General features: G+C 45.8%; 1 protein-coding gene across 2 annotated transcripts in view; it reads right to left on the bottom strand.

Moving 5' to 3' along the window:
* Nucleotides 1–13,456, bottom strand: part of LOC143433606 (uncharacterized) — a 232,917-nt gene that overhangs the window by 203,931 nt on the left and 15,530 nt on the right. For both annotated transcript variants that reach the window (XM_076911034.1, XM_076911033.1), the window contains exon 2: nt 7,421–7,654. In XM_076911034.1, the coding sequence (XP_076767149.1) occupies nt 7,421–7,654 (234 nt within the window). The remainder of the gene's footprint in view (nt 1–7,420; nt 7,655–13,456) is intronic.

Raw genomic sequence — 13,456 nt, 5'->3', positions numbered from 1 at the left:
CCGCTGTATTTTATCGAGGACCGTTTAACGGTATCGCGTGAACCCACGCACGGCTGCTACTCTCGGTAATGAAGATTTTACGAAGTTTCACCGTTTAATCGGTCACGCGCTCCGATGATTGGCCGTGATTACTTTTTGCTATTCTACTTGGCCCGTTTTTTCCTCTGCCGACTTTTTTCCGTACACATGCAGGTATAGAAAGTGTGCAACGATTTAGCGCGCCGTGAAAGGGATTGGCAAATAACGCGAAGGTGGCCTGCAAAAAACGTGCCTCAATTTTTAACTCGGTTCCTGGAAACATTTCGTCACTACCGCGCGTGGTAAAAACCGGTACAAAATGAAACTACTCCGAATCGTTCCGTCGCCGCTCGACGCTCTCTGCCCGCCATTTTATCTTAATTTATACGAGGTCCGGCAAGATTTATCCTTATTCATGAATATTAACGACCCTTCGAGGGGGAAGAGAGCGTTCCTTAATTCCAGCTTTCCATCGAACGAGTTACGAACGAAAACGAACGAACATCGCCGAACTTATTAATCGATTAATCAACCGACAGTTCGCGTAAATAAGCCGATCGAAAAATTCATCGTATCGCCATCAATTTCGTCGAAACTCCAACTCTGGCCTCTGAAAAGCGGACGTCGAACGGAGAAATATGATTCGTGGAAACTTGGAAAGGCATTTGATTTTTTTCTTGTCTTTCGCGTTCGATGGTCGCCGATGGCTGTCGTAACGCGTTACGAAAAAACGGACGATCGATGCCTTTCACCTAACGCGAGCTGCGTTTCTAATCCATCAGGCATCGTATTGCGACAATATCCACCGAAAGGAATAAAGAACCACACGGACGACACGAAATACAGGCAAAGAATCCATTTCGCAGGTAGTGGCCTAGTCCGGCCGGCGATCGAACGCGAACGCGGCTATCGTCTCTGGCGTGGTCGATCAGGAATGCGGTTGGAGCGCGGCTCTTTCGTGTGCACACGTTCGCGAAAGACCACAGTGGACCGTGGTGCGGTGTCTTGTAACGCGAACGACTTCACCTTTCGATCCCTTCCTACTCGCTCCTTCGCCAGTTACTTCTCTTTCCCCCAGGCTGGCCTTGGCTAAGGTGGTTTGACATTTCGCCAGCGTGTTTATCCACCGTATAGATAGCTATGGCTATCGCGAGCGGCCAAACCGAAGATGCGGTTGTATATGCAAACGAGGGTACGGATTATGATAGATACACTACCGTGTAACTGATGTAAACCCGTGGGCCAGTGGTTCTATCGATAGTCGTCATTTTTCGAGTGAAACTGCGATTTCGACCTGCAATCACCTGTGCGAATGCAAATGCGGAGAGTAGCGTGACTCGAGATACGACTCGAGGTAACCTGTCTTTTATAGCGCGAGTTTCGCACACCAACGTTGCGAATGTGAAGCCTAGTGGTTCAGAAGCCAAGGAGTTCATCTGGACAAATGTGTTGGACGTGCACCCAAATGTTGCAGACGTGGGTAATATAACGTGACTTAACGTACATTCTATACGGCGCTATAATTTCGCATTGCGCGATCGTAGCCACGGGTTTGTGTTGGTGATTTTGGATTCAAAGCGTTTAATGCACATGCACACGGGACGATTCGATTGGCAGTGTCGCTACGCGACGCTGTGGGAATTTGGGTAATCGCGAGGGTGTCGATGGAACACGCAGCCCCGATACGTGTCCGGAGAACGAAACGAATTATGTGTTCGCCGGCGAAGAATCGGCGCCGATTGCGGGCGCAGTGGAATGCGGTTAAATTAACGAACGCGGAGTTCATGCGTGCGTGTACCTTGGGGTAATTGCTTGACTGATTGACTGGTCGAAACTCCAATTTCGCATCCAGGGTTCGAAAATTACGAACGCGATCACTTCATTCAAAGTTTTCATTTATCTAGTCGAAACGTAATTTGTGAATCGTAATTGCATTCTACGCGAAAGCGATTGAAATGAAAAATTACTAGAGAAGTAGCTGCGATAGTTGAACTTCTTGATTAGAAGCAAACAATTCTTATCTTCGATGCATTTTTTTTTTAGCTAGATAGGTTCTGAGATATTCCGTAAAGTGTGCTCAGTGCTCTCAACTTTCTTCTTACCAAAGTGTTTTTCTACTAAATAGAGAAGAAGAAAGAGAATTCCGCCTGGCAGAAGCTATTTTTATTACCAGAAGCCTCGAACTCAGGTTTGTTTAATAAATTCCTCGCCATACCACGGTGAAATGATACAAAATGTAAAACGAGCAGAATGTCACGGTGTTGAAAAGGTGAGGGTCAACCAAGGCGCTATTAAGTCCGAAGTAATTCCGTTTTATGAATCTTAAACCGCACTCTATTTTCACTTTTACTTTCTTCGCTCTTCTAGGAGAGAAATCGCTTTAAAAAAATCCGTGTCTGTGTTGGACATTCGATCGTAACGCGAACGCTTAAAAATTGCAGCAACAAATTTCATAAATATACCCCTGCTCTTCCTATCGATCAGATAGTGGATATTATACGCAAAATTATATTAATATTAAAGATATGAAAAAGTACTGTGCGAGATAACGTACATTATCCCCGACAATAATGAGAAAGAGATCATGAGAACGAGCCCTTAAATTCAAATTAAACCGAACATTCTCATACACCGAGAGAAACGTCTTAATATATTACATTCTTATCGCGCAATGATCATACATTCATAAAACAGTTAACTTCCGCGCACACATAAATTTAAATGTCATTAACATTCTTCAGTGCCTCTGTCAGCCATTCAATTTTAACTTCCATCGAGTTTCAAAGCAGCTTTGTGCAAGAATTCTCGGTGAAACTTGACCAATTTCACCGATCAAAGTGTTATGAGAACTCGAGACACAGCGGACAAAACGATCTGCCATTTTCTCTCGTTTCGAAAACTACCCGTTTCGTTCTGTGTTCGGTAATTCGCACGATTGCGCGGAGATTTTCATTATAAAGCAGTTCACGGCGGTCAATAAAATCGTCACACCTTTTCTGAATATTCGACAATTATCTTTGGCTCGAGCGGCCGTGAACGCAAGACTCTGGCCAAGATATTCCGTTATCATTCGTTTCCATTGACCAATATCGTTCGTACGCGCGCACCCGCCTCGCATTAATTAAATGGCTTCTATTATGAGACGTTAATTGGGCCAAGGTAACAGCTGCGAACTTCCAATCCGATTACGCGGTTCTTTCCGGAGGTTGGCTACGAAATACGCTCCGTTTGGCTTCAACTCGTTTAACTTGTCGCAGAGGGATCGTCGCTCGTCCATCAGCGGCCAGGAATGTTCGCCATTTCTTCGGAATTTCGCCAGCCACCCTCTGATGCAATTTACTAGCCCCGATGCAGAGTAATTGCACGCCTGTGCGTTTATCGAAGGTTCGCATCTAATTGCGTGACACGAAACGGTGTGCACGATCGTTCGTCTCCTTTGGAGCGGGGCTGAACACTTTAAAAGGCTGGCATCGCGATGTGTGCGGATATCAGGTACGTTCGTGTGACCGGTTCTAACGGCAGGAGTCGCTTTATCGAAGCGGTGAATTGGCAAAGCTAGAAATCAAGGTCTCGGCTCGTTATCAGCGTAGGGTCGCGTTTGCAGAATTCGATAACGACGGGAGCGCGTGCGCGTGCATACAAATGGTCGGAATAAACGGTGCGAAGCGTGCACGATTTAAAGCGTGTGAATTCCGTCCGATTCGAATGGCATTGCGCGTGTCGATTTCTAGAAACGGGGAGATTTTATTCTCGATCGTGAGAAGGAAAAAAAAATAAGAAAGCGCGAATCGATTAAGATCGTATCTGCGCTAAGCGTTCGTAACCAGCTCGAGCGTTGACCGTGCTCACCGAATCAGCCGCGTTAATCATCGTCGAATTAGAGTCGTTTAGAATTCAGTTTATAGCCAACGTAATTCATCTCGAACACTTTCCTTCCCAACAAATCGAGAAACCGAAACTTTCAATTCAATGGATCGCCAAACGGCTCCGGCTCTCGTTTGCATAAATCGCGGGACCTAAATCCCGCGTGACCAACTTTGTTCAACGCCATGGTTCTTTCCCAACTCGACCAAGGACATCGAGGAACGGTCCTAGTTTCGAGGCGAACGGCATTATCGGAAGCATCATTTTCCGCGCGAGCAACCGATGCGCAAGATGCAAATCGCGGTGAAGCGCGGCATTGTCCGCGCAGAACTTTCTTCGCGCGCTCGACCAGCGAGAAGGGCAACAGTATCGTCGTAAACGTAGCAGAAAAGCAGCGTGCGTATAATGACCACCAGCCGCGAGCAAGAAGATCATCCAGCCGTCGTAACAGCGCGCTGTAAAAAGCCCTTTTCACACTTACCAACGCCAGATGCAAATGGCACCTCCATGGGTTTCCATGGAGATTGATTCGTAAACCGTTCGTAAACAATCGTACGAAAAATGGGGGATAATATATGAGGACAAAGTCTATTATTTGGACTGCGACCAGACTTTGCAAATAGTCTGTAAACGATGCATTCAGACTGTCCGCAAACAATGTATACAGGCTATTTGCAAACTGTCTGCGAGTAACAAATTGACGGTGTTTGTATGCAGTTTGCGTGTCTTGTTTGCAGATAATATCCGTGAGTGTGTACAAGGTTTAAGAAGAATGTTGAACGCGAAATCATCTGTTCCGCTGAACGCAACACCGGAACCGACACCCTAACTGTACCCGAGCATTCGCGTGTCTAATCCGTGATATCTCGCTGCACCGCCCAGCAATAGTATTGCGTCTTCATTTCAGCTGACACGCGTTAAAATTGAATTACAAAACTAGAACCAACTGGCAACCATTCGTTCCCGTTGGAAAGTAACGAAAAACCCGTGTGTTTGTTTCGTTTTTACGTTCTGTTGCAGTTAATTTAACTCTTGCGTTACCAGTTTTACTTTTTAATTGGAAGCAAGCCATCATCGCGTTAAGAGAGAGAGAAACGTGGAGGAAAGTGTTAAGCGATGTTTAACGCAAGTTCGATTCTCCCGTCAAAAGTGCGATACGCAGCAATCGGCGCAGAACCTTCTCGAGCTGCCGATCGCGAAAGCCATCGAGCAGAGCTCAGGCCTGACGTGGCGAGAAAGAAATCGCGATTGCGGAACCGTTGTAAATCGACGCGTACGGCAACGAGGACGTCCGTGGCGGCCGTGCAGCTGCCTCGATGCACCTCGAAATCCCTCGATCCGATGAACGGACGGTAAAAGCGTATGCACGGGTGCCGTTCCGCATACAAAAGACTTTCTCGCGTCGATTGCGCAACCGCTTGTCGTCCGCAGATTTCCGGCTGCGAGCGGATTCCAAGCGCGCGAGCGTCGCTCCTCGGTCATCTTTGACATTTCGCGGTGATTTCCCTCGCGGCGGCCTCGCCGCTTTCTCGAACGATCCGCGAGCGTGCCGTGTTGTGCAACGCGGCGACGGCCTTGTGAGAAATTCGCGAGAGAACCGACGCCGGACGACTGGTTCTTTCGATCGCCGATAAGGTCGCGGGGGACAGCTTTTTCTCTCCGACCAGTCCGCGCGGCGAAGGCCTTCGAGGTTAAGGGTCGAAATTTGCACACGCCTGTTCCGATTCGATACGTATGGGCTAAGGTCACCGTATTCCCACTAAAGTGGAACTACACAAGGTGAGTCACGCAGCTGGAACGGGTTATTGTATTTCGCGCACGGCTAGAGTCAGACAGCGTTCGCAAGGATCTACCTCAACACCTAACAAATGATCCACGTTGATACTTTAACATCTTCCAATTTTTTATAGATAATTTCTAACGATTCTACCAATCAAGTATTTTTTTCTGGCACCAAGTAGTATGTATCAATAATAGTGCCATTTTTCAACGCGAATCTCAAGCTTTCTACCAACGAGAACTTATCCCAGGACAAGGACCTCGACATCGAGGAACAGAGATAATCGTATCGGTAGATCGCGTCCAACAGATCCAGAAGCAGCGACTGTAACAATATCGTTACGTGTCGCAATAAGGAACTCCGTTCCGTACAATACCGCGTTCGAACGTCTGGGACGCTAACGACCACGAAGTTTTATGTTCCTCGCACGGAGTACGGTACGTACGAGATCGCGAGGCCGATCGCGGTGTTCGATACGAGGGAAAGGGACAGCGAGAGGCTATGAAGAAACGATTACCGTTCCTCGTAGGCGAGAAAATCGATAACGAAGACGGTGGCAGCCGGTTTGACGGGCGTCGAGCGCAAGCCTGGCCGAGCAAGTCATCGGCAGATGCTCACGTTTCATTATTCAACGTCGCTCCGATGATAACCGCCGTGCGAGCATCTTATCGCGGGCTGACGGGCCACGTGCCGGCAGGTACCGATCTCCTGCGGACGTCCGCTGGAAATTCACGTTGATTATTCCACCGGTAGTCGCGCGTCCCAACGAAGGCCTCGATAAGCATCGATAATTAGCCGCGACGGAGTTAAGAGAGAGTTACGCGCCAACAGATTTAACCTTCCGGATCCGCCGCGGGATGCGCATCTAACCGGAAACCGTTGGCAAATGCACGCGAAAGGTTAGGGTTCTATGGTTATTTTATGGTTTCGCCTCGTCGATCGATTCCTAATTCGTGTCGGCGATCGCTGGGTATTTTATGATGACAGGGGGTGTGGGTGTAATATCGGAAGCGAGTCGTGATTGGCACGATTGACCTTATCCACTATTTACGAATGTTTCTATTGTTAGATCGATCATACAATTTTTATACCGCGAAACGTTATTTGGTATTTTTGACTGTAGCTGTATGCAACCTTACGTTTGCACCTTGTGAAATTTGCCTGATATTTCGCATAATATGAAGTGAAACTTTGTTCTTCATCAGATCGAAGTAAAGAAGGTGTACAGTGATAGTAATATAAATTTCTTCAAATTTGTGATTCATTGCGGGTAAAGCATTTCTTGGTACATACATTTTTTTCCAATACTACTTATTTCTTTACAGTGATTTTCTTCTCACCATCACTCCCACACACCAGACACCTTACTCTGACATTATCGCGTTACGTTTCACGGTCTTATGCTTACGATTTCGCTCATATCTTGCATTTCATTTTTTCGCCCCCGTTTCCGTTCACCTATAACCTTCAGAGATCGAACGCTCGCGCGTTTTTTTTTTCACGTTCGCAAAAGCAAAAATTTCCTTTTCCAAATCTTACATCTAAAATGATTAATTGCAGTTGGTATAATAGAAAACCAATTCGCCTGTTGAATTCCAGAATCATTTAACTTTCGCACGCAGAAATTAATTCTGCTTTCTAAGCGTACGGTTATCGTTCTGCAAACTAATGAACAATTGCATCGACTGCGCTTTTGCATAAACATTTTGTAAATAATGCAATTAAGTTCGTATCACGATAGAACGTAAATGTACGTACCCCGATATGTTGCCCGTCGATGAAAAGCTGTGGCAACTGTATCACCATGGAACCCAAACGCTCTCTGAGCTCGGTCTGTAGCTCTGCGTCACCGAACAAGTCCAATTCGTCGTATTTGACCATGTGCGTCCTCAGAATTTGCTTCACCTTCTTGCAATTGTAGAACGTTTTTCTCACGATGCCAGAGGTAGTCGTGTACACCACCACTTTTCCCAATTCCTTTTTTATGTACGCCTGCAATCAGACATAATATTTCGTGTTAAAATTCATTGGAATTTAGAGCCTGTTCGTATGTGGGTTTGCAGAATCATTGAGACGGTCTGTGCAAACGCTATATGTTCAATTATCGTCGAGGATTCGTCGAGACGCGTCTTCGTAATTTCGACGCGATTACAGCCTATTACGCGGATGGAAACCCTCGCAATTTAGCATCGAGTTGCGGTTGCACCCGGTGCGTTTCGCCTGGCAACTTTCGACTGAACCACCTCGCCTCGAACGCCACGAGAAAGTGCGATTTCGATGTTTTCGTACATTATACGGAAATACGTAATGAACGTGAAGCTGCGGTTGAAACAAATGTACGGAAAGATAGAGGGCTTTAAGACACGGCAAGCAAATTGGAGAACTGAGTTTCTTTTGCTCTGTTGTGCAGCCTTTACAAATAGCTCGCCTCTCGCGCTGTGCGATTTTCTACTGTCTTTCGAGTGCGGACGAGTCAAATATGGAGCGATGTGAAAAACGATAGTGTGACAGACTAATATTCGCAAGAGAAACTGTAATTCATCGGAGAAGTCATTTCTACGAGAGAAACTTTAATTGTTTTCTAGGAAATCATATGAAAGTAATAATGCAAAGGCATATTATTACATGCTCCGATGAAGTTTCATCCTAAATAAGATTGTAGCACAGAACCTCACAATATTCCTCACTGCATTTACATTGCATACAAAGCGTAGCAAGGGATGTTCAAACTTTCCAAACGTATCAACGATCGCATTTACATGATTCTAAAACAACCCTCCGGTCCCGTGGAGCGTGGATGCGGCGCGCAATTCAAAGTTCGATTTGCGCGAACGAATTGCACCCGTTCGCATTCCTCGAACGTTGTTAGAACAATCACGATCGTGTGGCCGATCCATTATATGGTACAATTCATCTCATTAACCGGCAAACGCTAACCGTTCACGCGATCCGTTCTACAACCTTGCCGCCGCCGTGTAATACCTACTCTATTTACATACGCTGCATTCACAATGCGCCAGCATCGAGCGAAGGCAATGGAGTCCGCGTAGATATACAGGTTCGAGCGTGGGTGTTACGAGATAATGACACTCGACGCGATATACGCACGCAGAATCGGAAACGGGATTGAAGTATGCGAACACGCGTATGCAGAAGTGGCGTGTTACATAAGAACAGGGTGAAAGACGTTCTCTAACGAGCGAACAGGTGGACAATTTGCTGGAGAATCGTTCGAAACGAATATCCTCCCTTCCTCAGAAAAATGGTTTGCCCTTTTTTTACTACGATAAAAATTCAATTGTATTTCTTAAGGAAATATTGTTGAAACTTAACTTTTCCTTATCTCCGATCTGTTTTCTTAAACTGTGCTATGGTTATTGGATTTTTCTTCGCTTCGAATAAGAGACCTGCGCTTGATACTGAGGAAACGAGAGAAAGAGACATATGTATATTGTATATATTCTGAGAGACAAAGTTTTAATAACGTAGACGCTAGACTGGAAAATATTTCAGAAAGACCGTACTGCCAGAGAGAATTAAACGACAACCACTAAGAGTATTTGAGAACCAAGGAATATAAGATAGTAGTTATTAAATCATTTTAGTGGCGATATATAAGCAGGTCTGAAATGGTAATAATGGTAATTCACGGCAGCTAAAAGTTACTAATTCCTACATTACGAATAATTCAGGATGGAAAAAGTGTCGAGAATTCGAGGATATCTTAACGAATATTATTATCTACCGTTAACCAGAGTTTAATGGCGTTAAACTAAAAATTACAGCTAATTCGAGCCTCACTTTCTAGCACTTTTTACGCCGTTACACGACAACCACTGGCGGCGTTAAAAGAAAAAGAGGACCTCGACAGAGCGTCACGGAGCCCGTGATATTGTTAAATTACCTTTCACTCGGCAAAACTACGAGAAAATTGGTTGCTGCTCGTAACGCGTGTAATTTATCCGTGTGTGGTGTTATTTGCGACTGTAGAGCGCGCCGCGAGAAACGATTTTCATCTTACCCCGTTACCCGTAGCTGTGGCGCCGAACATTTTTGTCGCTGGGGGTGAGAGATACTCGTGTTGCGTATGCGGGCTGATTTATCATCGTACTTTCGCGTACGATTCATTTCGAGCCGGTGTCGTTGTTGGTTAAAAGTGCAGGTGCAAAAAATCTCTTATATAACCGGCACAGTAGAGCAAGTTTTGTTACGTGCGTATAAATACACGTCTTCTCGAAATAAGTACAGCCTCGCAAACTGCGTTATTAATTTATATTATTCTGCTTACCTATTTATAAGTGGCAAACTCGACGGCGTGCGGAACAAAATAGCGAATTAATGGCAAACGGACGGGGAACTAAAATAACAGATTTTTCAATTAAAAAACTTTCGCTGAAACGTTTGCATTATGGGGAAGATGGACTCCTCCTATAGTTAACTGTTTGCACGAATAATACGACGTTATTGTATTATCGCGGGCAAAAATGTCTTCCGTCCGTTAATATTCAACGATCTAAAATACGAGCGGAATATGCATGCAAAATAAACCCGAGCCAGAGGAACCGAAACGCGAGGAGAGAACGCTAGCCGTATAGCTGTATTTAATTCCAGTCTTTGCCGGTAAGTGAACGTTATCCCAAAAAGTATCGATACTGCGTTACAAGCTTTTATCTTCGCACATAATGTCCGTGGGGAATATCATTCTTATTTACAGTAAATAAGGTGATAAAAATTCATGAATATTTTTAAAAATATCCGCGAGCGTGCAATATTAACACGCACCTAAATTATCCGAATTTGTGTTGCAAAAATCCTGCTCACCCGCGCGGGTTATACTGAAATGATTCATTTTTTATGCAGTCGTATCCAGGAACAGGTAAGCGCGGCAACAGTACCGGTTAACCGTGACATAATTTCGAATACAGTTACCGTCGCGCCCCATTGCAGCATAATCCGACGCAAAACTTGAGGACGCGAACATTTTGAACATCGTCCTGCGCAAAAATACACCGGTTTCCCATACCGGCGTAACGGGACAACAAGGTTGCAGTTACGTGCGCCAATTCATGGCGCCTGAAACGGCCGGGTCGTTTGTATTCGCGTGTCATTTCTCGCGAATACTTCCAATTCGTTGCGCGGCAATTGTTTCGCCGAACAATCTCGATCACGAGATACGACTGAGAATAACGCGGCGACCCCTCCCAATTGCAACAGGATCTCGCACAGGAGGACGACAAACCGGATAGTTTTCAGCGTCGCGTACTGTTCCGAACCAGGGGGAGTGGATAACTGATACTCTTAAAGTCAGAGATCGTTATAGACCGGCTACGAATCAATTTTTCCCAGCGAGACTCACGGCAACTCTTTTCTAAACCGAGCACAGTCCACTGTACGTACGTTTCTAATTCGTTAATTCGATTTGGAGAGACGGAAAGCGGTCTGGATGCCTCTGACCGCGAGGCAGACTCTTATTCTTAGATCCTTTTCCCGGTGATACAGATTTCATTTAACCGGAACGTAGCCGCAGGGTTAATTAACACAGTCACGGGAACGTGTAAACTCGCGTTACTCTCGCAACCTTCCGGCGGTCGTTAGGAAATGACGAAATAATCCGATCGGAATTCTCGCGGATTTACGTCCGCGGCTGTCCGCGTCTACGTCCGCGCGTATTACCGCAATTGCGGGACGCGCGAAAGGCAGGGAGTAAATCGATCACGTCCGTGGAATATTATAGGTCCCCGTGTGGCCACTTTCAACGGGATCGCTAATGAACACGCATTAAGCATTCGTGGCTCGGTGTAAAACCGGATCCCTCGATCCCAGGTGTATGATCGACGCGATAAAAGGGAACTATAATTGCACGGGAACGCGCGGTAGGATCCCGCCGCAGCGCCGGGGCTGTTTCTTTCCCCTGCGTTCTTGCGCGGTGACCGCGGTTGCGCCACACGCTCGAATCCCTCGACAACTCTCTAATTATATGATTCAGCGGCCGCGAATCGTTAGGATCAGTTGGAACAACAAACAACGCTCGTGCAGTTTCAAGCCCCGCTGCGACACGTGCCAGAATTTCCTATGTTTACGGATTTCTTCCGTTGGGGGTCGGAGGGTGGACGATGGTCGCATGGTACAAGTTACATCACGCTCGAAGAGAAGATCGATTGGCTTTGGAATCCAGAGGAAGTTTGATCTTTTCAGGATGTAAGTAAATTATCAGCGCCTGATGCTTGATACGTTTAATCATAAAAGCGTTATGTAAAATACGAACAATGTTAAGCGTAACTGCGATAGAAGCCTTAAATAGGCATTGCGTAATAATATCAGGGAAAGTGATTTAATTAACCCGCAATCTGAGCGACACACAATTTTCAAGGAACAAAGGGATTTTCGTTCAAGCGACAAACGTACAGAAGCTATAATTACAGAAAATATCTACTTACAAGGCAAACAGAAACTACAGCGCGTTGCAGGTTCGTGCCGTTCCTCGTCATTGTTTGCCTTTTTAATTACTGGTAAAATCAAGCGTTGCGCAAATGAAATAATAACACGACGGCGGTGCAACACGGAAAGCGAAACAGTGCGAGAAGCGTCGAGGGAAAACGATCGAAGGGGGCGAAGCATTTATCCGCGAACTTCGTACCCGGTCGAAACAGTCTGTTATTTTCCACGGTGGGTGCCTGTTTGAGATTCACACGCGTTCGCTCGAAGGAAAGCGGCTGAAACGCGACCGCGTCTGCGTTGAATATGGAATTATGAAAGACGGCAATCGCGATAACCTTCGACGAGACTTCTTCGCTCCCGCGGTATTAATGTCGATGAACTGGATTCGACGCGTGAAAACTTTTAGCGAGGATATCCATTTTCTGTTGCTTCGTCGTTAACCGTTCTCGCAAGTGAAATCGGCGATTGCGCGTCTTCGAATTTAAACACGACGATTCTAGAGATCCATTTTGCGCGACGAATGACGAAACGAGTATGCATACCGCGTCGAGATACTTGTCACGGTTTTTAAATGACACTGCTAGAATGCGTCAGCTGGCGGGAAGCATTAATTTTATAATGTTTTTTCTATCGGATGATCGATGACGCGGCGAAGCAAAACTTGTCCCAAGGCTGGATGCCAATCAATTTTACTCGAGCCGTGCGATTTAACTTTCTGTCGCTTCCGCGATTCTGCTAATCGCGACCCAATTGTATCGGCTGGAATTAATATTTCCTCAAAGTATCCATTCGTTTCCGATTCTAATGATAATACACACCTTGTAGATGCAAATGACGATCGAACAAAGCCTGTTTCCACCGTGAAACAGAACGAACATTGCCAGATAGGCGATTAATTATGCGAGGAACGATTGCTGGTGTTCGAGCGGCGGACAAATGACATCAGCAACGATTTCTCCGCAAATGCGATGTAATCCGATGCATGCCGATCACGTCCGTGTATAACGCGAAACTACCAGATAGATGACAACATCGATGTAACATTTAACCTACGAGGACGTTAACTGTAATTCATTGCAGGCATCGCTCGCACCTGGAGATGCACCCCCGTGAAGCGTCCTCCTAATTACTGCCAACGTACTAATTTCAGTGAAAAGTTCTCGCCATTTTATATTATCTCGCGGTTTGAAAGTCTGTCGCTGATTTAATCCATTAGAGCATCTTAAACCAGTTACGGTCTTCTGGGCCGTCACGATCGAAATGTACCTTTATTCTTGGAAGAAAGTTTTGTACTTGGAGAGAAAGGGCGCGGAGAGATGAACGCGAGAACGAGGAGCGTCAAGCAGTTCCTATAAT

The sequence above is a fragment of the Xylocopa sonorina genome, chromosome 3 (genome assembly GCF_050948175.1).
Source record: "Xylocopa sonorina isolate GNS202 chromosome 3, iyXylSono1_principal, whole genome shotgun sequence".
NCBI lineage: Eukaryota > Metazoa > Arthropoda > Insecta > Hymenoptera > Apidae > Xylocopa > Xylocopa sonorina.
Note: the sequence above shows the minus strand (reverse complement) of the source record. Positions and strands in the feature narration are given on the sequence as shown.